A 26,516-nucleotide genomic window follows, 5' to 3' on the forward strand; every position below is an offset into this window, starting at 1 on the left:
TGTTATTTACAAGTGTTTGTACACATTTCTGTTTTGAAGTTCATTTTAAGTAATTCTACCTTTGACGTGTAGAAAGTGCTTAATCTTATTGGTTAATTTGAACTCTCTCTCTCTCTCTCTCTCTCTCTCTCTCTCTCTCTCTCTCTCTCTCTCTCTCTCTCTCTCTCTCTATATATATATATATATATATATATATATATATATATATATATATATATATATATAATTGGTATGTATAACTGAATCACGAAAATATGGAACGTGATGAATATATAAATAAAGACAAAATCCACGAAGGAAAGAGAAACAATGGAGTGCTGCAAGGCCTTTCGACTTATCGTCCTTCACTTAGCAGACTGAAGAAATATAAAAATAAGTTTACAAAGAAAGCTCATATAAATGACAGATGGGGATTACAAAGGAAAGAATATATACCTGGAATCCAAGGCAATAATTGGTATGTAGGTAAAGTTGAATATCCATAAGAAAATTTATGTAAATGTATAAGAAGGTAAATAATAAGTTCTTAATATATTATCTCAGTGTCAATTAATTGATCAATTTCCATCGCGTATCACAAAAACGATAGCTACTAGATTTCTGTAACTGTTTACCTTTAATATTAATTTATTTCATTCCTTTTCACTTGTGGTGGTTACTCGGTATAAAGTAAGCCTACATTACATAATCTCATGCCCATTAATTGATCGATTTCCGTCGACTTGTATCGCGTAAACGATAGCGAACCATATTGCTATTACCATTTACGTTTATTATGAAAATGAAATCTTCCTCCAATACTAATTAATCTTTCCCTCTTTCTCGCCAGGTGTGATGGTAACCTCTTGAGGAACAGTCAGCTGCCACCCTCCCCCGGAAGGCTTTGAGAGAGTGTGGGCGGGCAGGCACGATGTGGGGCATAGGCGCGGTGTGGGTGGTGGCATTGGCGGTGGTCATCGGGTGGACGCCCAACGCCCACTCCCTAACTGGTCCCGATGTTTGCAGCAAGCAAGAAACGTAAGTGGTATTGGCGTTTACGTTCTGTACTGTGGAATTTTCTCGATTTGACAAAGTTTAAGGTTTCTCCTAATTCTGTATGGTGGAATTCGCTCCCTGCATTTGTTTTCCCAATTTAGGATCTCCAGTGGCAGTCCCATCGCTTATTTGTAGGAGTTATGTGAATTTTTTTTTTTAAGGAATTATGTCTGGCTTCTTTTTTAGGTGTAGGCCTATGTGCCTTTCAGCCTCGCCCCCTATGTACAGTTTCTTAGTGGTCTGGTTAAAAATTACTCTGAACTCTATTAAACCATTGAAGGTCACATGTACTCATTACCATTTCTGAAGTGCAGACTATTTTCTTTAATTGGCATATAGTTTTATTCTAAAAATTACATAAATTTTGTTCTTGCACCACTATGGAGGACGCCACGTGTGCTTAATTTTAGTGTACACAGATATTAATTTTTTCCTATTCCTTTTAAGAGACCGTTGGTACAAATTTAAATATTTCCATAAGTTCATTATACATTTCATCCTCAGTTGTTGTCGTGGAAATTGAAAGAATAAGGTATAAGGAGGAAAGTAATAAATATTTAGGCCTAGTAAGAGTTGTGCTTGTATCATTAATAAGTACTTCCAGTAATTGCTGTTTTTTTTCAGTTAGAAGGAAAGTAATTAATATTTAGGCCTAGTAAGAGTTAGCCGATTATGCTCATATAATCAGAAAGTGCTTCCTATAATTCTTTTTTTTTTCTTTCAGGTACACCAGTTTAGTCAACGTATCTTATACCAAAGCATACCGGGTTCGAACGTATACGTACTGCTTTAGCATTCCGCCCAAATGCTCCAAGTATAAGATTGCTTACAAGACTTCTTTCAAGACACAGGTAACATACAGTACAATGTTAATGTCCTGTGAGTGTATTTGTTTTGTATACATTGCTTTAATTGTTGTCTTTTTTGTTATTCTAAATTATTGGACATACTGTAAAATTTTAAATTGGCAACATTGATTGTAATAACAAGATTTCGTCAGAAGCCCATTACTTATATTTAACTTGCTTAAATTTGATATATATCTATTATTTTTAAATGTCATTCTGTACTTGAGGTATCATTTGAAGACGTAATAGAGTCTATAAAGTGTTCCATAATTCTTCAGTAGGGAGTTGAGGCTTTGGGCATAAAAGCAGATTGGATAGGCATTGTATAGAAACTGCAATAAGTTCAAATAAAATCAGTTGGGGTGATGATAGGTAAATGACAACTCTAAATTAAAATCGATCTATAGTAAGAGGTGTAACCTATATAGTGTCGATTTTCTGCAAAACCAAGATTCTTATTGTTACTGCCATTAAGTACACCTCTGATATCATGCATATAATTATTTTGTTGCACCAAAGAATTGTTAAGCCTCTGAATACTTTTATAACATTTTTTGGAAAACTTTTCTCAGCATGTGCTTTCCTCTTGACTAATAGGTAATTTTTCTATGTATCAGTTACATAAAATGCCCACTTTTACGTAGTCAAATATCTGACATGGAAGTGAAATTAGAAATCTCCAGTCTCCCAAGGACCATAATAGGTAACTAAAACCATAAAATTATGCACAGACAATTTCATTTCTTTTGTGCATATTTTCAGTAATTCGTTATTAACCATATACGTTTCAGCAAGTAACACAAGTATAGCTGCTTTTAGCCATGTTATATACATAAGTACAAGGTGAAAAAGTTGACATCCTGTTAGTCTAGCAAATCTAGGTAACAGTAGACTTCGTCTTAGGCAGGAAACCAAAGATGGAGGGGTCACTGGTCTGGCCTAGGTTATCCCTTAAACTGTAGTGCCTTTGCAATTTAGAGGGAAGACAACTTAACCAGACCTAATTTGACCTAACCTTACCTTGGATGTCATGCACTTACCTTGCCGGGTGTCTGCGCCTCTGATGAAGGGAACTGTTTTAGTAGTGTAAATAGATTAGATAGTTTAGATGATGGGTGTAGTTTTAAACAATGTAGACAAAGGGTTAGATGCTAGTGGTAGATTCAAGTTATAAACTGAGGGTTGTAGGGGGTAATTGCTTTAGGACAGAAGTCTTGTTGAAAGGATAATACTTTTCATTTTCTGGTGTGGTTAGGTAGTTTAATTTTGACACAGGTGTCTGCCCAAGGTGCAGTTATTGCATTCTGGAGAGAGAACCAAAATTTCTTTCTTGTTTACAAATAAACACGAACCTCCATTTTATATATATCTGCAAGTTTTCTACCGTTTATTGTATTGTTTTTGAATGCCACATTGTAAAGTGATATTTTTTTATTATAATTGTTGGGGTTAGTGCCATCAGTGCAATTCACATGGTGCATTGTAGGCATTAATTAAGATTCTTTGCAGTTTCCCTACAGCCTCTAGCAGCAACCCCTTTCATTCCTTTTACTGTACCTCCATTCAAATTCTCTTTCTTCCATCTTACTTTCCACCTTCTAACAGTTGTTTCAGCATTATTCTCAGCGCTGAATGACCTCATAGGCCTCAGCACCTAAATGTTATACTACAATTCTTGTTATATTTATCTTAAATAATATCGTGTTTCAGAGTCAAATGAAAACACGGACCGTAGATGTATGCTGCTCCGGTTACACCCGAGTCCCAGCTGAAGACCGATGCATACCAATATGCTCTCAGGACTGCATCCACGGTGTTTGTGTGAAGCCAGATGAATGTCGCTGCGAGGCTGGGTACTCTGGGCCTAGCTGTAATATAAGTAAGTAGGCCTAGAGGCTGTTTTGAAGTTGAGGATCATCTTATAGGGATGTTTACATTCTGTTAGGCGATCATTGAAAGAGGGAGAGAGAAAGTGTAGATACTCTGCTGCAGTACTGTAGCGCAGTGATCATCATAGGGATAATTCTCTCTCTCTCTCTCTCTCTCTCTCTCTCTCTCTCTCTCTCTCTGCAGTACTGTAGTAAACTGTATAGGGAAAATCTCTCTCTCTCTCTCTCTCTCTCTCTCTCTCTCTCTCTCTCTCTCTCTCTCTGCAGTACTGTAGCAATCTGTATAATAGGGAAATCTCTCTCTCTCTCTCTCTCTCTCTCTCTCTCTCTCTCTCTCTCTCTCTCTCTCTCTCTCTCTCTCTCTCTCTCTCTCTCTCTCTCTGGATATTCTTTCAGGTACAACATGAATATACTTTAATACTTGAACAGTTAATACAGAATATAGTATACAATATGGCCCTCAGGCTGTATTTCTGTAATATATTCTCGGCATTCAGTTGCCATAGGTTGTGGTTTTACCTTGGAACAAGTAAAACCATATATATAAAAATAGTATACACTAAGACAATTGATACCTTTAATAACATCCATGGAAATTTTTGTTTTGGGTTTTTATAACTATATTCTGGGAAGATTTCCTTAAGCACACCTTCTACAATTTTGCTTCATAAGCAAAATTTATGAAATATGAAGAATCTCCAAAGATCTAGTAATTGACTCTTGAAGAAATAGATTTTCTCTATTAAAAGATAAGGGAGTACTTGTGCAGAATAATGTCAGTTTTTTATTATTAAAGGATAAGGGAATACGTATGTAGAAAAATGTCAGTGTAAAGGGTTAAATAATTTCACTGCTTATCAGTTCCTTTGATTTAATGCTGCTTCTTAATTCTAAACTAATGTAATTTGCTTTAATATTTCAAATACTGTATGAATTTAAAAGCAACGCATGTCATGCGACAGCTAGGATATTATCACATAAATTGATTTGAAATGGTAGTACTATATGTACCTGAATTGGTGGTCTTATGGTCACTAAGATTGCTGGGAGGAGATGAAAAAATCACTGTCTTACACTGTCAGTTCTTAAGGGAAAGTCTTGATTCAGAAGAAAACTGTCATTTTAAGTCTATGGTAATATTACACAGTTTATAACTCTGCTTGTTGGCTCTTTAAGTGTTTGTCAAACACACTTTTTCATTTTACCTTGGGGTCTTTAGCCCCAAAACCACTACAAGAAATAGGATTACTATAGGATGACATTTCCTAGCACAGTATACAATAAATAGAGAAATCCCTTTTGATGACGTACTCAGTCACCCTTTCAATATACAATTTTTTTTCTTCATCATGTTATCACAGCCTGTTATTAATGACACTGGCTCTTGTCTGCTACCGAATAGGCACCGTGCTGGAGTTACGTAATGACAACAGCTCAGTTCACAATGCTCTGATCCCGTGCTCTGGTCCACTATGCTACGTTTGTGAGTAGCACCTGGCATTCTTCCACCACCCACCTGTCTCGCGTTATTATGCCATTTGCACTCTTTCAGTATGTGGCGGTACAAAATTTGATTTCAAGAAACGAATATTCATTAATTGGAGTAGTAATGTGCTCTACATTAGTGCTGTGTAGGTCAGGGTTTACCTATCCAATGGAAGCTTGTGAAAAAGTAGTTACTGAAGTAGGGACTGTAGTGCGTGCTGTCTTTTCTTAAATAGATTGGAAAAATAAATTACTTTTATTCATGAAATTTAATCATAGTCAAACTTAGGTAGATAATGTATTGGTTAGAAGCTGATTAGAGTTCCCCTGTTCAGTACAGTATATGGAATTACCTTTCATCTATTTAGGAACTTTCAAACTAAGGGATTACATCCAATGAAAGTAGGAAGGTCTTGGCTTGAAGTCAGACTTTTCATGCAACATTAAATGTGCTGAATTCCTTCAAAAGCATATAGTGTAGAATCTAGTGGGCAGTGGGGACTAGTCTAGCCCAGTTGTCATAGTTATGGGTGAAGATGTGAGAGTACTTAAAGTTATGTATACTTGTCTTTCAACTGTTATTTTAAATTTGAGGCATGGAATCTAGCCCTTGACATAGATTTAATAATTAATAGTTAAGTGTATTATGTAGTATATGAAGTATAATGATTCTTAGACTTGAGTAATTATTGTATTGTAGTTGAATATACTTGCAGTTTCCAAGATTTATGAACAAGCTGTATGAAAGAACTTCACTGAAGAGAAAGCATTTTGCCTTCTTTAATATTGTAGTTTTACTTCTTGAAATCAAATACAGTACGAAATGAACCAAGATTACTGATATCAAAAACAATTGTGAGATTCAGATTTTTAAGAAATTCTTCTGGAGTGCCATTAATTATTCACTGTTTTGCTCTCCCATCTGATGATATTGGTAGTCATTGGTTTAATTGTCAAGAAACATCCAAAATGCAAAGTTCAGTATTATCCCTCTGGTGAAGGTAGCTTCCCAAGTCGGCTCAGACTTGTTTCAAGTTCCAAATGGTGGGTGGAGGTGGTCAGAATTGGTGCTAGCGGTTAGAGTTTGGTGCTAGTGGATGTGGTTTCTAGGGTCTTGGAGAGGTACAGAAGCCACCTCGTGTCCACAGTCACGGTGGTTTTCTCTTGTGGTAAAGCTTTTAACAACTTGCAAATTATGGTAACTCTTTTTGAAGTTAACTACAACTAACCAAGCCTTTTTGGTTGTGGATGCGAGGGACTTTGGGCTCTGGTAAGAAGAAGAGATGAAGTGTTGCTTTGTCTTGAAGGTGCTCTGTGAACGAAATGTGGTTTTATTTTATTTTATTGACGAATGTAGCTATGCTTTACACCTTTTCACAAAGTTCCAGTTGTTTTATTTTTTCTTGCATTTAACCCTTTTGAAATCTTGCTTTTCAAAGCACATGTGGTGGCCAGTTGGAGGTACAATGCTCTGATTATGATATATAAAGCTCAGTGTTGACACTTTTTATTTTTAATTTCTTTTCTCTACGTCTTTGACTTGGAATTCATATAATTTAAGCACGAGCATTATTAGGCTAAACTTGTTTTAGCATTTGATTTTAACTTGAGCCTTCATAATAAAAGTTTAATTGTATTTGACTTAATTGAAAACATTCTAATTGGATTTAAGATTTTGAATGCTAATTTTATTTAAGTTTATACAATACATATGCTGTAAAACATGTAATAGATTTACAGCCCTGAAAGCATACCAGCTGGAATGCAGTATACTGTATGCACTCAACTAGTTATGCGTACAGCCATAAAGGGCGTATGTTTGTTAGTGAGAGCTAAGGCTCAGTGTTCATGTTGATTACTGGATTGTAACCTTAGATTACAATATGTTTAGGTCCAGCCAAAAAAAGATGAAATTAATAAGAAAATTAAATTGATCAATATTGTGTTGTTATCTAAAGTAAAATCGGATTTTCAGTATATTTCGATGAAGCTTCCAGGAAGCATTTTATTTATATAGGCATCTCATTGATCACAAGGTGTAAAAGTTCATTCTACAGGTGGAGTCTTCTGAAATTATGAATTGTTTTTCAATATGATGTACGCATGTATCAAGAGGTAACAAAACGCTATCCATCCACAAGTATTTCTTTTCATTCTTCCTTGTAAGCTGCCAGATTTTAAGAGTAAGGAAATTAGTCAGATGAAAAAGCAGTCATTTTCATTCTTAAACATAATTCCTTTGTAAATATTAGTGCACCCTCACTTACAGAATACTAATTAATTGTATTTTCTTCACTTTCATTCCATTCTGTGAAGAAATTTGTAAATATATTTGAAACTTCAAAATGTGTTTTACAGTGGATTGATGAATTTACAGCATATACCACGTACTAAACAGTTTGCGCCTCTGTTTGAGACCTATTTCTTGTAGGCAAAAACAGATAATTTTCCCAATATTTCTTGCTATACCTTTTTGAAACTTTGCTATAAACACTTCTTTTCATGGAAGTTCATTAGCACTTGCATTTTGGGGCGTCTTGAGGAACTCTAATTGTTTTTGCTTTATGTAAAATACAAGTAATTACACAATTTGTTTCTGGACTGTATGATATGCAGATGGAGTAAAAGAAAAATTACTTGTTACTTAACAAGAACCCAAAGCCAAATTTAAATCCCGTTTTATTTCCAGTACATTCCGTGAATGGCATGATTTGAAATTGCAGCCTTTGCCTTAAGGAGAAAGAGCAATATCAATCATTAGGCAATAAAAAAAATCCAGGGATAAAAGGGAGATGCACCTATAAAAGTTAGAGACAGCTGAATCACTCAAAAAGTACATCACAGTAGTTCAGATCTAAACATATGTTCCAGATAAATGCGCTCTTACAAGGAGAACTGTAAGAGTACATAGAATGTAGAAGAAAATTAGTATTCTTGCTGTAGGCTTAATGAAGGACCAAGAAATTTGTTGAAGATAGGGTATAATGTCTAATTAGGTATTTGTTTATTTGATTTACACACAATGGGATTTATAATGTTGCTGTAATGAATATTTACGAGTACTATCTGCACCCTTAAATAATTTATCTATACTCTTAAATACATTTTAGGAAGATTAAGCTATTCTGATCCAAGATGTCTGGAATTTTCTTTATTTTTTATGATTTATTTACAATTTTTATTAAGAGTTATCTCTGTATGATTTAAGTTTAACCAAACAAAGTAAAATACCCAACAGTTTGATCCATTTATGTTTGTAATGCTATAGTACAGTACATTTGAATTGACATACATTATAGAGTTGTAATTTGTCAAATTATGAGCTATTATATTTGTTTCACCAAATTAGTGATGATCAAAAGGCAAGTCAAGTTTTGCATTGGTTTATCTCCTCTGGCCAACACAATATGGTTTGCAAAGAGTTTATGAATTGTTATTTTTTTTGTAAGTCAGTGACTGGGTAAAAAGTATAATAATTTCTCCTTTTGTGTCACTTATTCTCTGTTCCTGTCTAACGTGAACTGACCCTATCCCTGTTTGTTTCCCTCGGCACACAGAAATGAGGGGTAAGTCATAGACGGTGCATAAGTCGCCAAGTCATAATAGAAATACATTTGTACAGTGGCTGACGCGCATTTAGCCGTGGAGAGCTTTGCTGATATGCTTTACAGTCACATTTTTAAGATTTTCTCAGTGTCTTTTTAAGTGTCGTTCATTGTTCTTAAAAATTCAGTTTCAATCCTAAACTTTGAACGTTTTACTCTTTTTAACTATGCTCTATACGCTGCATCTACGTAGCTTATTTTTTTTTTTTTTTTTAGTAAATGTGTGTGTGATCATTCATCCAGCCTCCTCTTGAGCTTGTCTAAATTAATGGACTCCATTCTTTTAAATGTGACTTGAAATGTTTTGTTGTCGCGCTGCATCCAAAACGCTTCGGTTCTCTCAGGTTGAAATTTTAGGTTTTAAGTGTTTGGGAAAGTGTCAAATAGTGTTGCTTAGATAAAACACCACCACTGTTTTTGTGATCGTATAGTTTTTCATACTTTTGCATCCAAATTCTAAATAGAAAGGAGAGTAGAAAATATTTTTTTGATTCTTGATGATGTTTTTACTGTTAACATTTCATAGTTTTAAGGCCATAAGTTGTAGCTGGAATTTGCATGCTTAGTATTAAAGAATAAAAAAAAAATTGTAGTACTGTACTCTAATACATTAATAAGAAATACAATACAACTGTACTTGATACCGTACAGCAGATCTAAAACAAAGTAATTACGTGAACTTTAAAGATTGTTATCAGGTTCATAATTGACAGTTATTTTTCTAAGCATATCACTTAATAGCTCTTTATCACCTTCCCATGGTGATAGAATAAATAATGACTATTTTGGTTGTAAAGCTGATCATTTGCAATTTTTAAAACCTCCTGAACATGTGTTAAGTAAAGAATGTGTTTAAGTAATTACTGTACTTGAATATATCACTAAACTCTTTTGACAAAAGCATTTGCATCAAAGCCAAGTATAACATTTCAGGATCTTTGATTTAATCTGTTGATTAATTTGCATGAATGAAAATTACTTGTAACTAAGAATGGCAAGATTAACCTCTTGACTCAATAAAATTGAGATTGTAAAATCATGTACCATATTTATCTAAAGCATTTTAATTACCAGTACCTCTTTTTTAACTAATGTTAATTGATAAATAACATGGTTGAGGCTAAGTATTCAGCTAGTAATTACAGGATAACATAACTTCGAAGTTCTGGTCTAGAAAAATCTGTAAATATTTGGATGTTCTGAATAACTGAATTCATATATATGGTAAAGATGAAACATGAGACAAAGTAAATGGTCAGAGCTACAACTCAATTTCACTCGTAGATGGAAAGCTATGAACTGAATGTTTCCACGGCCCATAACAATTGATAGTTTTTTCGTAGGCAAATTGACTTGTCATTACACTGCATCTTCTGTTTATGTATATTTTTACTTGGACAGATCTGGCATTAAGTTTTCATGAAGAGAGTTTTGAAGTCTGGGTCCTTTTGTACTCAGTAAATGTATTTTATTAAACTGTACTGTCACAAGAAATTAAATTGTAAAGTGTTTGTTTTGTGGAAGGCAAATTCTTCAAGCTATAGTTGCAGCTGTTTGTGTGTATGTGCATAACTAATTTGTCCCTTTTTTTATTGTTTTTTTTTTATAATGCTGAACTTGTGTGGTATGGCAATTTTGTTGGTTGATTATTGAAATATGTTTTGGCTATTACTGGTGAAAGAGTGGATGAATGATGTGTTTTACAAGGGTGTACAACGATAAATGTATCCATTTTATGCAGGAAGCTTTTGGAATGTGGAGCATTAGCTAGGGTTATCTTTTAAATTGTTGTGGCATATATGTGTTCAATTTTTGTACATTTGGATACTAATACCAATTGCCTTGTTTAGAAGATGTCAGTTAAATAAGAAGCAAGGTATTTTCTCGTTTGTCATTATATTTTAGTAACAGGGTTAAGGCATTAAAGGTTAAGTATTTTCCCTGTGTAATTTCTGTGTCAGTTTAAGATGTAGAGATTTATTTACCTGAAGAAAAAAAATATGCATTCAGTGTTACGTGTTTCGTATGAATGAGGATCAAGTCACTTTCCAGGCATATGGTTTTTATTAGTTGTGATTGTGCAGACAGTATCACATAGAATAACTACATCTGTTTCTGCTATCAAGTAAATTAAATGCTTTCATTTTTCTGGCCTTAGAGTAAACAGATATTACAAAAGTGAAATGTGTTCTTGCATGGGAAATTAATAAAAGAAATAAGAAAGTTTGACAGGTGTATTTTTTTTAAGGTAGTCAAGGTCGTGTCCTCTGGAAGGGAAATACACACCTCAGTATTGTGTGCAAGTCTTTTATTTAACTGATAATTTTCATTACATAGTCAGTATTTTCACTTTCAAAGGTTTACATGGTATTTTGCTCTATAATTTTAGACCATACATACTATGATGTGCTCATTAACGTCCTAATTACAGCATGTCCTGAGGGGAAATGGGGAATGGGCTGTGTCCACGACTGTCCCTGTTTACATGAAGGGAAATGTGACCCCCTTTACGGCAATTGTTCGTGCCACGCTGGATGGATCGGTCCGTATTGTGAAGAGAAGTGTCAAGAGGGGTATTACGGAGTGGTAAGGATTCCTAGTTTCAATTTGCGTATCTCTTGAATTTCTGTGTTTTGTGCTTGTAGGTATCACTAACCTTAAATTGTGAGCATTTTCTTTTCTCTGCAGGTACTAAGAAATAAATTTTGGCCATTGCAAAGGGAACATTAATGTTTAGAATCAAGTTTGTCAATATTAAGTATTTGTGCAATGGCAAATACTTTAATTTTTAAATAAAATTTTAATCTTCATTTTGTATAACTGATAGTAATTTCATGTTTATGGAAAACATATTACTGTATTTTCATTTACATTTTTCATGGAAGTGTGAATTCTTTAAATATATTATTGGATTTTTTCAGTACAGTATTCTTCAGGAATTTTGATATTTTAATTGTGTAATATAGTTTTTATAGAAAATCCCCTTTCAAATTATTTAAAATTTGATAAAATCATTTTGACAAAGGTGTACTATTTTAAAAAATTATTTGAGTGATGTTACTTCACGATTAACATCATTCTTTGTGCAGAAATTATTGTAATATTTCTTTGATTAAATCAGGACTGCAAGGACAGGTGCCGATGTCAGAACAGTGGAACATGTGACCATGTGTCAGGGGCTTGCCGTTGTCCACCTGGCTGGACTGGACCCCTGTGTGAAAAGTCTTGCCCTGAGGGAACTCATGGTACTGCTTGTAGTAATAAGTGCCAGTGTCAGAATGGTGGGCACTGTGATCCTGTCACTGGGAAATGCCAGTGCCCCTCAGGCTGGACGGTAAGTTCATAGTACAGTACTTTTATTATGTCCTTAAGGATGTGCTAATATTCAACTGTAAAGTCCCTCATTTTTCTCAAGATGATTGAGTTGACCCTTGATGCTTGCTTTGATTGTGGTCTTTCATTTAAAAGTATTATTATTATTGTGAATTATTTATAAGAACTCTACAGATTTTGAAATATAGGAATGTCTTTTATCATTTAGATCTTAATTGATTTTGAGTCACAATGTTTGTTTCTTTTCGTACTAATACCTGTGCATTTTATGTCCATAGGGAGATGTGTGTGCAAACCCCTGTCCACAGTCTACATGGGGTCATAATTGTTCAGAGCTTTGTGATTGTTACAATTCTGCTACCTGTGACCACATTACAGGGCGTTGCAAGTGTCCTTCAGGGTACATTGGTAACAAGGTAATATCATTTAATTGTGGTAATATTTTTGTGATGTTTATTATATTTGTAAGAAAATTAATGTGTCTTCTTTTTGTGAAGAATTAAAACTTTTAATGTATTAGTTTTCTTTATTTTATTAACCTTTTGAATTATTTATTTTCAGTGTCAAGAAGAATGTCCATTAGGTACGTATGGTGTAAACTGCACTGAAACTTGCAACTGCCGTAATGGAGCTACGTGTTCGCACATCAGTGGCCGGTGTTTCTGCAAAGAGGGATGGCTTGGAACGGACTGTTCAATGCCAGCCTGTCCACCAAATCAGTTTGGTCCTGGCTGTTCTCAAATTTGCTCTTGTGAAAAAGATAACACTGAACGGTAAGTTCTTGTTGGGTTTGGTGGTCTTTAAGTGGTAAAAGTGGTAAATTAGAGAGGGCTTTTTCATTTCCATATCATTCAGTTTTTTTTCATAGAACATTTGTCAAGAATTACTCCTTGTTGATATGGTGAATTGCTTGTGCACTGAGGACCCAGAATATGATTTCTAAAATTCTGAGTATATTATTTTTTAAATGTTTACCATAGATGAGTACTATTTGGAAATACTTATTTATTTTGACAGATGTCACCCGTGGACTGGGGAGTGCGAATGCAAGGCAGGTTGGGCCGGAGAAACCTGCACACGGGCTTGTCCGTTCTACAAGTATGGTGAAAAGTGTGCACAAAGCTGTAATTGTAAGAATGGAGCCTTTTGTGATCCCATTGATGGAAGCTGTATCTGTGCACCAGGTTTGTTTGTGTTTGAAGCGAGTGATTTTGACAGCATACTTTTGATTTTTGGTGTTGTTGTATTCATGTTGAGAAAATATTTGTATGCATTATTTTTCATTTCTAACCCCCTCAGGATATACCGGAAAGCAGTGTGATAAACCTTGCCCAAAGAACAAGTATGGCCATGATTGCAAGCTTGATTGCCGCTGCAAGAATTCTGTCGGCTGTTCACACGAGTCTGGAAAATGCATTTGTAAGCCAGGTATGTCACTTTTGTATTCAGTAGACGTTAGATCTTTCACTTGTTAAATGATTAAAGTAAGACCAATCAAGTTATTATTTATCCAGTTCTGCTGATTAAAAGAAATTAGATAGTACAGCAAATCAGGAATATATTAGAATTAGACTGAATTGTAGAGCACATTAGAGAAAGCTAAAGAAGTTATAAATTTATAACTTTGGATAGTCAGCTTAGGTCAGATTGAAAGATAAGCTGTTGTTGTTCAGGTAAATTTTATTATAGTTATAGAATAAATTTAGACCACTGAGTCTACAAAAACAGTTGAAAAAGCCACATAATGCTTTTTTTGTAGCCCAGACGTGAAAACTATAAAAATAGTATTAAGGGAGAGCTATCCCAAGAAAGTGATGAACCTGCCTCTTAAAGGGAAAATGGTTACATAAAACAGGAATGAGGAGAACTCCACAGTTTACTCATTTCTACAGTGATATTGGATGAGTGACCTTTTGGTAGTGTTAGGTCTCCTGAGAACAGGTGTTTTCCCAGGTGCTCAGTGGAACAACAACTGGAATAATGCTTGCAAAAAAGGGGGACGCTACCTAGAACTACAAATTATAAGGAAAAAGAAATGAGTTGGGTCATTGATCAGTTATATTGCCTTAAATTCAGTCCAGTTGAGGAAGGAGACACCAACATCACAAATGACAGCGCTTCAAGCAGTACTGTAGTTTCTAATTTGGGAAGGAGGCTAGCCTTTCCACAATTATCCATTTCATTACAGTAGTTGGAGACCTACCTAGAACGATCCCATTCGCTAATATGTAGATGTTATGGTAACATCCGTTGAACATTACCAGATGGTTAAGCTAAAACACATAGGTGAATGAGGGGCATTGCACAGACGTGCTGTTGATGCACTCGAACGTGGGTTGTCACCTTACTAGATGCCCACAGAAGTGCTATCAATGCTCTTTGCTGAGTGATCGGACAGGAATCGGTGCTTCAATGAGGTATGGCCAAATGCCACACCATGTATAATTTACAAGCACACACAGATGTGTCATTGCACGTACGTTTACAGTATAGCTGTGTCACACTGCACATATGTATATTTCTCCTTGAAGAACATAGTTCAACCGGCTTTTGGAAACTGTATTGACATCGTTACCAACACAGATGAGATTCGTTGCACATACGTATAACCCTTGCAAAAAGACACAGATGTCAATGCATGTACGTGTATGTGTTACACCGACAGGCGTTGAACACGGCGACCTGGCACTGTTCCCAAAAGAACTGCTGGGGAAGAGAAGACACATGAAGTCTGCACAGCCCCCCTCACAGAAGACGAAGGCGGCTCTGCTTCCACTGCAAATCCAGTGACAGAAACCCTGGCACTGTTCCCATACGAGAACATGTAGGGGGTGAAGTACCTCTTGCAGCTACGACACACAGCTACGTAGAACTCACTCCTGAAAGGAGGAGCAACATGGTACTGTATTCCTTCGAAGCAAGAAACGGACATGTCATGTTGCACAGATGTGTTAAGCCAAGCGCAGCTGTGCATCCTTCCTGGCTGAAGAAGACGACCTGGGAAAGGGTTGTACTAACAGGAGACGCAAGCGATGAAGGAGAAGGCATGACTTCTGCCACAAACAGGAGACGCAAGCGATGAAGGAGAAGGCATGACTTCTGCCACAAATCCATCGACAAAAGGCACCCAGGAGCTGTTTCCAAGGAAGATATCCGACCGTGAAAGGAACTTCCTGGACACGATAAGAGACATGAAGGGATGAAATCTTGTCTATTCCAAGAAAAGGCAAAGTAGTGAGAAACTCGAAAGGATCTAACAGCTGGAACAGCATACGATGACAAAGACTGTGTGGGGGTTTCCTCATCATCACAGGAATGAAGAGAGGGGAAGGGAGCAAGTCTTCGACAACCCCCCCCCTCCCCAAGATGGGGCAAGAAACAAGACAGGAACCGTAGACAGGAACTCCCATTGGTCTTGGAGAGCAAGTCGGGACCAAACACATTGTCAGAGTTCTTGCAACATCAACCTCCGTACAACTGAATACGAAACCCTTGCCTGGAAACATGAAAAACCTGCCTTGCTTCAAGCCTCTCAGTGTAAATGACATCTGAAGACCAGTACATTACAACATTCCATACGTAAAGACCTCGAGTTTGTATGTTAAGAAAAATACAAATTACTTTGAAAATTTGTCATTTTGATATCCTTGTGCGATTCACCTAAGGATCTGATAAATAGGAACTCAAAATTGGAGAAGAGTAAAGTTAGAGAAATTGGACTGCTAGGTCGGATGATATGTAGGGGAATAGCTGAAACATAAAAATTTAATATTTGGTGCCTGATATTATTGATTTAGTCACATAGTATTGTATGTTTCATGTAGCAACATACCTCAGTTTCATTGTTAACTTTAGCATACTCCAAATGTCATTTGAACTAATTGATAATTTGGGTCCTTACCAAGGCCTGTTAGTAGGTAATCTCCAACCAGTGGTTCATGTGACATTAATTTTGTACTATAAAATGTAGTTTGTGATTAACTTAACAGAATTAAATTGAAAATGTATAGTATCTTTTAATTTGATTTTGGGACAGGATGGGAAGGTCAGCAGTGCCTACGGACTTGCCCCATTGGCCGATACGGTGGCAACTGCACTCAGGAATGTGACTGTCAGAATTATGGATCTTGTGATCCTGTATCGGGCAAATGCACCTGCGGTCCTGGTCATGTGGGGGAAAAGTGCGAGAGAACGTGCGACCAAGGTGTTCATGGGATGGGATGTAACAACTTCTGTGCCTGTGTAGGACCTAATGTTGAAGGTTGCGATCCAGTATCAGGGAAGTGTATATGCAAACCAGGCTTTAGAGGTGAGTGGATTTGGTTTTGATATGTGTATGTTTTAGATTAAGATAGACTACAGTACAATAATTCCATGAATAGTTAATATCTAGCAAGTAAGTTTAATTTTAGGATGACATATTAACAGTGGTCAGTGGAAGTATAAAAGGTTTTATTGTCTGTCTCCCCATTTAAACACAGGTGTCAGTTGTGAATCTAAATGCCCACGTGGATTTTATGGCGATTCATGCATGAAGAAATGCGATTGTAAAAATGAAGGATCTTGTCAACCCCGCACTGGCAAATGTATATGTGAACGTGGATGGCATGGAGCAGATTGCAATACACCGTGTCAGGATGGTAAATATGGAGTTAATTGTAACCAAGAGTGTCCACCTTGTGTACATGGTAAGTAAATCATCTTCTGAGAATTGTTTTTACTTGAAGCATTTGTTTTAAAGTCTGCCATAGATTACTATATAAGAGTTGATTGTTGAAGTTGTTTGGGATTTGCTGTAAGAAAATTGTGGATGTTTTTCTTTCGCTTTGATATTTGTGATTGGACTTTTTTTTTTTTTTTTTTTTTAGGTAATGGGACATGTCACCCACAATTGGGCTCTTGTATCTGTTCTGCTGGGTGGCGAGGCGAGCGTTGTGACCGTACATGTGAACCGGGCTTCTGGGGTTTCAACTGCGCCAATGAATGTAAATGCAAAAATGGGGCAGAGTGCCATCCAGAGACAGGTAAACTTCTTTATGATGAAAATTATAAATCTATCATTTAAGATAGAGCACTGTATATATATCCTAATGCATTGATGTTAACATTTGTATTGTATATTCCTGAAAAACAAAAAACTTGAATAGTAGCAGTTTGAGAGTGCTGCTGTATGATAGAATGTTAGTTGTGAATAATCAGATGTGGCATTATTTCAGAATACTACTGAGATTAATGAAACATGGAAAAGTGTAGAATAGGTTTAGAAAAAGTTTATAAAAGAAGCAAGAACAATTAATATCATTTGTGAAATGAATGAAGACTGTTATACCTTTAATAATCATTCACTAGTATCTGCTCGTGCAATTATGCTGTTAGTTATTGCAGTATTTTTCTATATTTAAATTTTGTCCTTATTTTTGTAGGAGAGTGCTTGTGCTTGCCAGGGTGGAGAGGGGGAGACTGCTCTCAGCCTTGTCCGCCAGGGAACTTCGGTTACAACTGCCTCCAGACATGTCACTGTCGTAACCATGTTTCCTGCCGAGGAAATGATGGATTTTGTGAATGTCTACCCGGATGGATGGGTCCCGGCTGTACACAAAGTAAGTACAACGAAAACTTCATTGGACATCTGTAGAGTGGTGATGATTTTATTATTTAAAACTGTTACTTGTATGACATATCTCATGGGGTTTTGAATATTGATTTCATTGGATGTAAATAACAAAACATAACTTTCTTTTTTTTTTCTTTTAGCATGCCCTGAGGGATATTTTGGTCGTCAGTGCCTGAATGTGTGTAACTGCAGTACAGACAACTTTGTTTGTCATCCAGTGGAAGGTTGCAAATGTCGATATGGATTTGAAGGTACAGTATATGTTTGTTTACAAATTATTGTTCATCATAACCTTATATTTCTCAAGAGAAGGCAAAGATTACATAGGCAGGTTAAAGGAAAAAAACTAAATTAAGGTTGGTTTAATCATTGGCATTTTAATCTTTTATTATATCAGGTCACTGATAATCTGAACATGAATACAGTACTGTAAATATATATGTGCTAGTCTGCTAATTTGTAGGAATGGGATTTTTTATCTTACTCATGGTTATTAAAAAGGTTACCAAATAAGCATGGGAATCCTCATTTATAATAAGTTCTAGGATTGAAATAAAGGCTCTAAGAATAATCATTCAGTACTGAGAGTTATTGAGATCTTCAAAGGAAATTTATTGTCAAAGGAGGTGTTCATTATTGCAACATTTGTAATTAACTAATGCAGATTTTAAGCATTGAATATTCATAATATATTCTGTATGGTGGCTAATTAAATCTACCCCTGTGGGTAGTATATAGGACTGCCATACCCACTAGCCGGGAGTTTCATGCCCCTCAAAATTAAGTCATAATGTATTACTGTCTTATATCTGCATGCAGAAAAAAAGATGAAAACGATAAAAAGGCCTTAAATAAATTATTTAAGAACTATAAAATTTAGCTTATCCATTTTTTAGTCCACAAAATGTATAATCTTTGCATAAATACAGTATAAACAAAAATTGATTTACTGTCTTTTTACTTTTATTGAATTGCTTTTTTTCTATGTTTACAATATATATGCAGAGTTAATATTGCACAGTAGTTGTGAGAGAGAGATGATGTCATTTTTCTTCCAAAATAACTTTCTTTGCACATACCTTATATTAAGAAGCTAGTATTTCTTCCCAAGGATACTGTTTGAGATAGGTGCCATCAGTTAGTTTTGATATTTAATTTAAATGTCTTAAATACTGACATTATATGGATAAAGCATGTAAATTGTTTTGAATACACAGGAAGATTTACCGTCACTGCAGGTCGACACAAACGAGCAAGTACGGTTGTGTTTGGATGGGTTTCAAGTATTTTCTAACACGGTTTTGATAAAAATTGAAAACTAATTGCAAATTGCTCCATTTCTTTTTGCCTTTTTATTTGGTTTGTAGTTCAGAAACGTACTTGGGTCTTCAAAAGTTTCTGGATTATTCTAATAGAATAACTAGCTGTATAAACACGCTGCTATGGGTTTCCTAGTTGCACATGAATTTTAATTTTTTTAATATAGCATTGTTTTAAATTCAATGTCTTTGGTGTAAAGATGACCAATTCATGTATAACTAAAGTAATTTGGTTTAAGAGAATTTTGTCATATCTTCATTGTAATTGTTAGTTTTTACTGAAAATACTCAGTAAGCATGTCACTGTATATGCAACAACTAATTATTTTGATTGCATCTTAATGCTCAGACCATTAGTATTGCAAGAAGAATTATCAAGCATAAACATAAAGTAGATTTTACAAGTTATATTCAGCAGTTTTTTATATTTTCCAGAGACTTTGTTAAAGACCCTATACAGTATTTTGGAGTGTTTTTGTAATGTAACAGACCAAGGTTTCTAATATGTGTATGCTTTGTAACGAAATTAGGTTGACAGGACTGGGCTCATGTGTGATATTTTGGGAATTCATGTTAGAAAAATGTCTGAGCATTTTTTTTAGTAGTTTTATGTTTGCTAATTAAAGGAATACTTGTTATATATTGGATATCTGTACTATTGTATGCTATATTTTTTCCTTGAGCAGAGAATTTGTCTTGATAAATAACCTTAAATCTGAACATGGTGATTATTTGTTCTCATAAATTGGCCCATTTGATGAACCTCACATATTTCAAGTTTTGTGTTCTTGTCAAGGAATATTTCATAGACATTGAAAAGCAGTGAAGATTAACACACATTCAACTTCATTGGGCAGTGTTTGTATCATACTAAAGCTTTCTGTCAAGATATCCCTTACTGTACTTAGTGTGAAAGTTTGAGTGTTCTAGCATTTTGAAATGTGAAATTCCTTTTTACCGATCAGTTTGCATCATAGCAGTGATGATAATGAATGTGCTAAAAACAGTGAAGAGTTGAATATTTCATTTGTTTGATAAAAAAGACCTGTTGCAGCATATGTCCCTATTATTAAACTACATAACAGATATATAAAACACTGTGTCAAATGATTTACGCAGTTTAGATGTTGTTAATGACATAGCTTATGATTTACTTTTGATTGCCTGCATTCCCATAACTACAGTATATTTTTTTTAACCTCCTCTTAGATTTATTTTCTGATCGAAATTTAGGTAAATTTTAAAAGCCTAAAACATTTTATTCTTAGCTCTTGCTGAGTTGCCCTGAAAGGTGTTTTATTACAAAAGGAATCAGGTTAATTAGATTGTGTGGAAAATAACTTACAAACTATTATTTGATACAAAAAATTTTTTTATAATTCTGATAAAGTTACCTTAAGGGATTTTTGTCCTGTATGCCATTCATTGTCATTTGAAATGTGGGCATTCACAAAGTATGTTATGTTGTCTGATCAGTTTATCTGTATCATCATCCCACAAACATGGAACTTATTGATATCAGGAATTCCTTTCTTACAAACACCGTAAGGAATACTCAAATTTTTCCCAAGCCAAAGGTATATTTTTTAAGCTTTTAGCTGTTGTGTAAAACTACAGATTTTTATAGCACTCCATGATTACAAGCCAAGTTCAGCACCTTACATTTTTTCATATTTAGATAATAGAATTGTAGCTTAATATTTCTTGTGACTAGTCCACTAAACAATGCAGTTTGAATTTTATTACCACAGGGGCCCCAGTGCATGGCTTTTAGCCTAAACCCTCAAGTTGTCTGTACAGTACTAATTATGTTTCTTGATGCTCAAAGGAAACAATAGTGCATTTATATACTTATAAACAGTGTTAAGGGTATGTATGAAAAAAAAACTGGATTTACAAGTACTGTATTTTAATATATTTAATCATTTATAACTAACTAACCTTTTATTACAGGGGACATGTGCGACATACCTATAACAAGTCCGATCATTGATAAGGAGCCGGTCATTCCAGCGTCGAACAATTCAAACAATGCTGGCCTTATTGTTGGCGTTGTTTCCATCATTCTCATCATAATTGTCATTGCTGTCATCATATATTACAGGTATTGTTATACTCACTGACACTTTGGTTATAAAATCTTTAAAGTATTTGGGATAATATGAAAAGGCCCTATCTTGCTCAATGAAAATATGTTAGTAGCTGCTATGCTTCATGTATACTGGAGTGGTTGCTTAACATTTTGTTGTAGTCTTGTGAAAGTTAATTCTCTTAAAATGGCAAGTTTATTGAACTTATTCATGATCTTGTTGGTAACATATTTGTTGTAGTGTTGTTAGTGAAAGACATCTGCCATTACAGTGTTATGATTTTTTAAGACATATATATTTACTTTAATTACTAAAGTTAAGGTGTCAAAAACCTTACCATCTCTATTAAGTCAGGAAGACAAGTAAAGTTTTATTACTTCAGTGATTAAAATATAAAGTTACATTACTGTAGTGACGAGAATTTAAACCTTCTTGAATCTCTGTGATCTCAGGAAATTAATACAGACCAACATTTCAGACGAAGATTGAAACGACTCAAGAGAGAGCTTGCTGTAGTTCAGTACACCGCAAACCCTTCTGCAACAGGTATGTGGAAATGCATTGCATGTCCTATTATTTTACTCGATACTTTTTATTACCCTAGTGATTTATCCCAAATACAAACTGTACCGTATTTTAATGTTGTGGTGAGTCCTTGTCAGAGTTTTCTAAGTGTGTCCAAACCTTTTTTAAACTTTTGTGATTACACTAAAGATTTCACCTGGAATGATGTGTTGGAATTTTTGTTCCAAAGAGTGTTAGTGTTTTGGATGAATTGTTGTCTAGTTTTAGCAGAAAATAGCAGTAGTTTTCAAATGACAATCAAGTTTGATAAAAGAGTCAGACTAATGAAAATACATAATCTTTTTTTCCTCTTTTCCTTATTTTGATTTGTATTTTTTGTGTGCTAGTTTGAGATTTCCTTTAAATGCAGTAGCATTAATGTGCCAGGTATTATGCAGTCATAGTACGGTATAGTGTTACATACTGTAATTCCAATTAAGGTAATTAAGAGACTTGAAGGAGAAGCCATTAAATACCAGTTGTGATTCATAATACCAGTGATTAAGATTATGAAGCTAACAGCAATTGAGATGGAGGTTTCCATGCCACCTAAAAATATTTTAATTTGTATGTTTGTGGGTGGATTTGTAACTTTTCCACTCCATTATTCTTGTTGATGTAGTAGTTAGACCCTTTTTGTAATTATTTATATATTATTTGTACAGATTTTAATCATTAATACTTTTGAATTTTGTTCTTCCTACTAACTAGCTGTATAATATGTGTATGTATATTAGCCTAATTATTGTTTTTTTGGAAACATTGAGAAATTTTACTTTCTTTGCTTTTAGGCCTCTATGTTTATTCTTTACAGTGATTGATTTCTAATCATTAATGCTTTTTAATTATGTTCTTCCCACTATGTTTATTGTATATACACTAGTCTGTTCTTGTTTTGTAAATATAGAGAAGTATTTCTTTCTTTGTTTTGTAGGTGTAAATAAAAGGAAAATTATTTGAATAAATAATACCTATGTACTTTTAAATCAAAGCTTTTGAAAGTACTGTACTTGCAATGTGGATCATTTTGATGATGGGACGAGAGAACACAGAAACTAGATGCTTTACAGAAGTTTGTCATTCTCTTTTCCCTTACCTTGGATCTCTCTCTCTCTCTCTCTCTCTCTCTCTCTCTCTCTCTCTCTCTCTCTCTCTCTCTCTCTCTCTCTCTCTCTCTCTCTCTCTCTCTCTCTCTCTCTGAAGGGTTCTCATTGGATGAACTGTCAGTCTTTGAGGCACTGGTTTCCATATAATTCTCTCTCTCTCTCTCTCTCTCTCTCTCTCTCTCTCTCTCTCTCTCTCTCTCTCTCTCTCTCTCTCTCTCTCTCTCTCTCTCTCTCTCTCTCTCTGTTTTCCAAGTAGAAGCAGAAGCTCTCTGGTATTTAAATTAGTACATGTAATAAGATTTTGACACAATTTATGCATTGCATAAGTTGTATTCAACACTCCCTAATATAGAATGTTATAAGAATCAGGCAGTAGAATTTTCCTTAGTGGTAATGGTTTCATTATTGTGAGAAAAGAGATTAATACAGATTTATTATTTTCTGAAACCATTTGTAAATTTGAATTTGGTAGAATTATTCATGATAAAACTGGGATACATGAACTCCTGATTCCCAAAGACCATGTTATGTACTTCCGCAGAAAGCTTTGGATTCCAAAATCTCATTTTGAAGGAGGATTTTTAAAACTTTTCCTTTCTGACTCTCAGGTTTTCAGTGGGGGGAGAGAACCAAAAATATTATTTAATAGAGAATATAAGAGGTCACTTACCATGCATAAATTGGTGGCATGTGACAAAATAACTTTTATAAAATAGGGTACATATATAGTGAAAGGAGTAAGAACCATCTAGCATAGGAATAAAGCAGTGGGGGTAACTGTCAGTTTTGGTCATTTCACATTATGCCTGAAGGTTGTGGTCATAATCAGTTAAGCTAATAGGCAAGTGTAATACTATATATGAGAACAGACCTTTTCAGATAATTCTGAAGTAGCTAGATAATTTGATTGTTAAATTATCTTTTATTGATAAATAGAAAAGTATAAAGGAGAGAACTAAGCAGAGTAGAAAAGGAAGGGTTGTACAGGCGGTCCCCGGTTTACGACGGGGGTTCCGTTCTTGCACCGCGTCGTAACCCGAAAATCGTCGTAAGCCGGAAAATCGTCAAAAATCATAAGAAAACCTTACTTTTAATGCTCTGGGTGCATTGAAAACGATGTAAACTGCATTATTATTGAGTTTTAAAATAAAAAAACCTTCAAATTATGATTATTCTGCCGTTTTGGGGCCATATTTCTTCCGTCGGATCGGCGTTTGACGCTCGTAACCCCGAACATGCGTCGTAAGCCAGGAAATAATTTCTGATGAATATATTTGAAAAGCGTCCGTAACCTCGAATGTCGTAAGCCGGAACCGTCGTAAACCGGGGACTGCCTGTACTGTGTGGATTTCTAAAGAGACATTTGTAAATAAATATATCAAGATGTAGGGTGCGTGTTCAGCTGTATACCATAACCACATCAGGCACAAAGGTATCTCATTCTGTTATGTTGGTTTTGCATATATTTTGGATTATGACTGGTTGCTTGATACCCCCTATTATTTTGTTGCTCATTGAACCTTCTGCAGTAATTTATGTAGGCCAGTTTGTTTTTTAATTAGCCACCCGAATAATTATGTTTTATTGATATTTTCAAGGCCTCTCTGTATATAGAGCTGCTAGAGACTGAAAAATGTAAAACTTGATTGTCTTTTATATTTGTGGTTTTTATTCCAATGTTGCATTATTGGGCTTAACATTAATATCATTGCCTGAATGAATTAAGGAAACAGATCATCATGCGTAATAAATCATTTTCAAGACGAAGGAAACTAAAGATTGGTGCTTTTATGTTTGAAAGAAATTTTTGTGATTGATGCCGAAACCAAAATACTATTTTTACACTAGAATGAAGTTGCTTAGTTTTGTCTATATTATTATTATTATTATTATTATTCTTAAAGTGGAAATAAATAATATTGACAGGATATGTAAATAAACACTATTGACAGAGTACGAGAAAAATTTATCTGCTATAAATATAATTATAATTTTTATTTTCTTTATGATTTAGGTCTATATTTAGTTATGATTATCTTGCAATAAACTAAACAGCAGTGATTTATCAAATTGAGTACTCTTGAACTGTAGGTGTAATAAAATTAATAATTATTAAAATAATTTATTTTTGTATTGTTACTTGTGTGCTGAGTATTTTATTTTTACTAATCTTATTGTTCAGGCAGTGACACTTTTAAGGTATGTATTGAAGGTGTCCATATTTTCCTAACCGTGAATCCTGTGGTTTAAACGGCTTTTGGGTCGTATTAGCAGAATTCTATTCCCTTTCTCTTTCCCTGCACGCTTACCAAATCTAGAGCGCCCCAAGAATATTGAAACCAAAGAGAACACTAAACTCCGGGCTACTAATAGACTCTCTCAAAAGTCTGGTGAGCTATCATTCTGGTGTTGTGTATTTTATTCATTTACTTCTTGATGTTGAGTGTGGTATTGTGTGTTCATGATGATGTTGCGATGATTGTTTCCCCCCTGTTATAAACTCCCTCTTGTCTGCTTGTAGTAGGAAATTTGTATGCTAAATGCCTATTTTGAAGATTGTATGGCTCCGTATGTTTTGTATTCCATTTTCAGAATATTTCACGTAGTTACAGTATCCAATTTCTTGTCACAACTTATCCCAGCAGTAGAGTACCGTATCTTCTAGCTTGTTCCAATAGGCATTAAAAATCATCCAATGAAAATAAAGCAGGCACATGGTTTTGTCCAGGTTTGCAATAACTGGTATGCTATTTATTATTTTACTAGACTTTGCAGTCTTATCATGACAACTGGTGAGTAAGATTGTATATATGTTTAAGAATATTTTTCCAGGTGTGTACATCATTTTGGGAAGAGTTATAGCTGTGTGGATGTTTGATAAAGGCATGAGTTTCCTGGATGTGTTGTTTTATAAGTGTTGATGTTCTTATTGTAAGTGTGCTACTTGCTTAGTGCACACATCTCCATTTCATCATACATTATTGAGGTGGTGTCATACTTTATGCACAGTCCTTAGTCCATCACATTTTGGGTTTAGGATAAAGGATTACTAGCTCCTGATTCTCTCACTACCAAAGTAATGAAATTTTTGGTGTAAAGTATCTTTGAATTTATTCTTCACTAAAATAGGCTTCATTGTATTAATAATTTACAAATGCTCAAGATTGTGAAAACATGTGGCAACAAATAGCAGCATGTGGGAGCTGTAAGGTTACAGAAAGAAATTTGTCCCTTAGCTGGATAACTGACACTGTGCTTACCTCCCCATAGATCCTGAGTTTCAGGCTGAAATGAGCCTCACTTTTTCATGGTTCTGGCTTTTGACAACAAGCTCAGTAGCCCTAGTCATAGCTAGGATTCTTAGCCAAGTATTCCAACAGGTGGTTATTTTGCTTTGAAGTCACTTTTCCTATTATTCTACTCTTAGTACTTTGAAACTGAGAGCAGTTTTGTTCTATTACTGTATTTTCTTCTGCCTTTTACTAGATACATGTTATTTTGGTGATTCTAAATGCTCATTGGTACTTTGGAACTACACAGCTCAGTTTATGTGCCTGATATTTATATATTGTTTCACAGGTTTCACAGCTTGCATTTTGGACATGCCTACTTACCTGCAAGTGCATTA

The 26,516-nt window shown here is 34.9% G+C and overlaps 1 protein-coding gene across 18 annotated transcripts in view; it reads left to right on the top strand.

Moving 5' to 3' along the window:
• The window catches only part of LOC136828121 (protein draper-like), a 321,250-nt gene that overhangs the window by 274,384 nt on the left and 20,350 nt on the right, over nucleotides 1-26,516 (top strand). For 6 of the 18 annotated variants that reach the window (XR_010849932.1, XM_067085898.1, XM_067085903.1 and 3 more), the window contains 18 exons: nucleotides 830-1,017; nucleotides 1,760-1,886; nucleotides 3,594-3,762; nucleotides 5,175-5,255; nucleotides 11,294-11,448; nucleotides 11,984-12,196; nucleotides 12,474-12,611; nucleotides 12,757-12,968; nucleotides 13,213-13,379; nucleotides 13,495-13,623; nucleotides 16,232-16,504; nucleotides 16,677-16,883; nucleotides 17,064-17,219; nucleotides 17,619-17,795; nucleotides 17,950-18,060; nucleotides 21,082-21,232; nucleotides 21,697-21,764; nucleotides 25,207-25,278. Coding sequence is in view for 15 of the 18 variants with exons in the window: in XM_067085898.1 (XP_066941999.1) it covers nucleotides 911-1,017; nucleotides 1,760-1,886; nucleotides 3,594-3,762; nucleotides 5,175-5,255; nucleotides 11,294-11,448; nucleotides 11,984-12,196; nucleotides 12,474-12,611; nucleotides 12,757-12,968; nucleotides 13,213-13,379; nucleotides 13,495-13,623; nucleotides 16,232-16,504; nucleotides 16,677-16,883; nucleotides 17,064-17,219; nucleotides 17,619-17,795; nucleotides 17,950-18,060; nucleotides 21,082-21,232; nucleotides 21,697-21,764; nucleotides 25,207-25,278 (2,713 nt within the window). In the remaining 3 variants the exon portion in view is untranslated. The remainder of the gene's footprint in view (nucleotides 1-829; nucleotides 1,018-1,759; nucleotides 1,887-3,593; nucleotides 3,763-5,174; nucleotides 5,256-11,293; nucleotides 11,449-11,983; nucleotides 12,197-12,473; nucleotides 12,612-12,756; nucleotides 12,969-13,212; nucleotides 13,380-13,494; nucleotides 13,624-16,231; nucleotides 16,505-16,676; nucleotides 16,884-17,063; nucleotides 17,220-17,618; nucleotides 17,796-17,949; nucleotides 18,061-21,081; nucleotides 21,233-21,696; nucleotides 21,765-25,206; nucleotides 25,279-26,516) is intronic. The other 12 variants (XR_010849933.1, XR_010849934.1, XM_067085907.1 and 9 more) reach the window with 3 other exon arrangements.

The sequence above is a fragment of the Macrobrachium rosenbergii genome, chromosome 42 (genome assembly GCF_040412425.1).
Source record: "Macrobrachium rosenbergii isolate ZJJX-2024 chromosome 42, ASM4041242v1, whole genome shotgun sequence".
NCBI lineage: Eukaryota > Metazoa > Arthropoda > Malacostraca > Decapoda > Palaemonidae > Macrobrachium > Macrobrachium rosenbergii.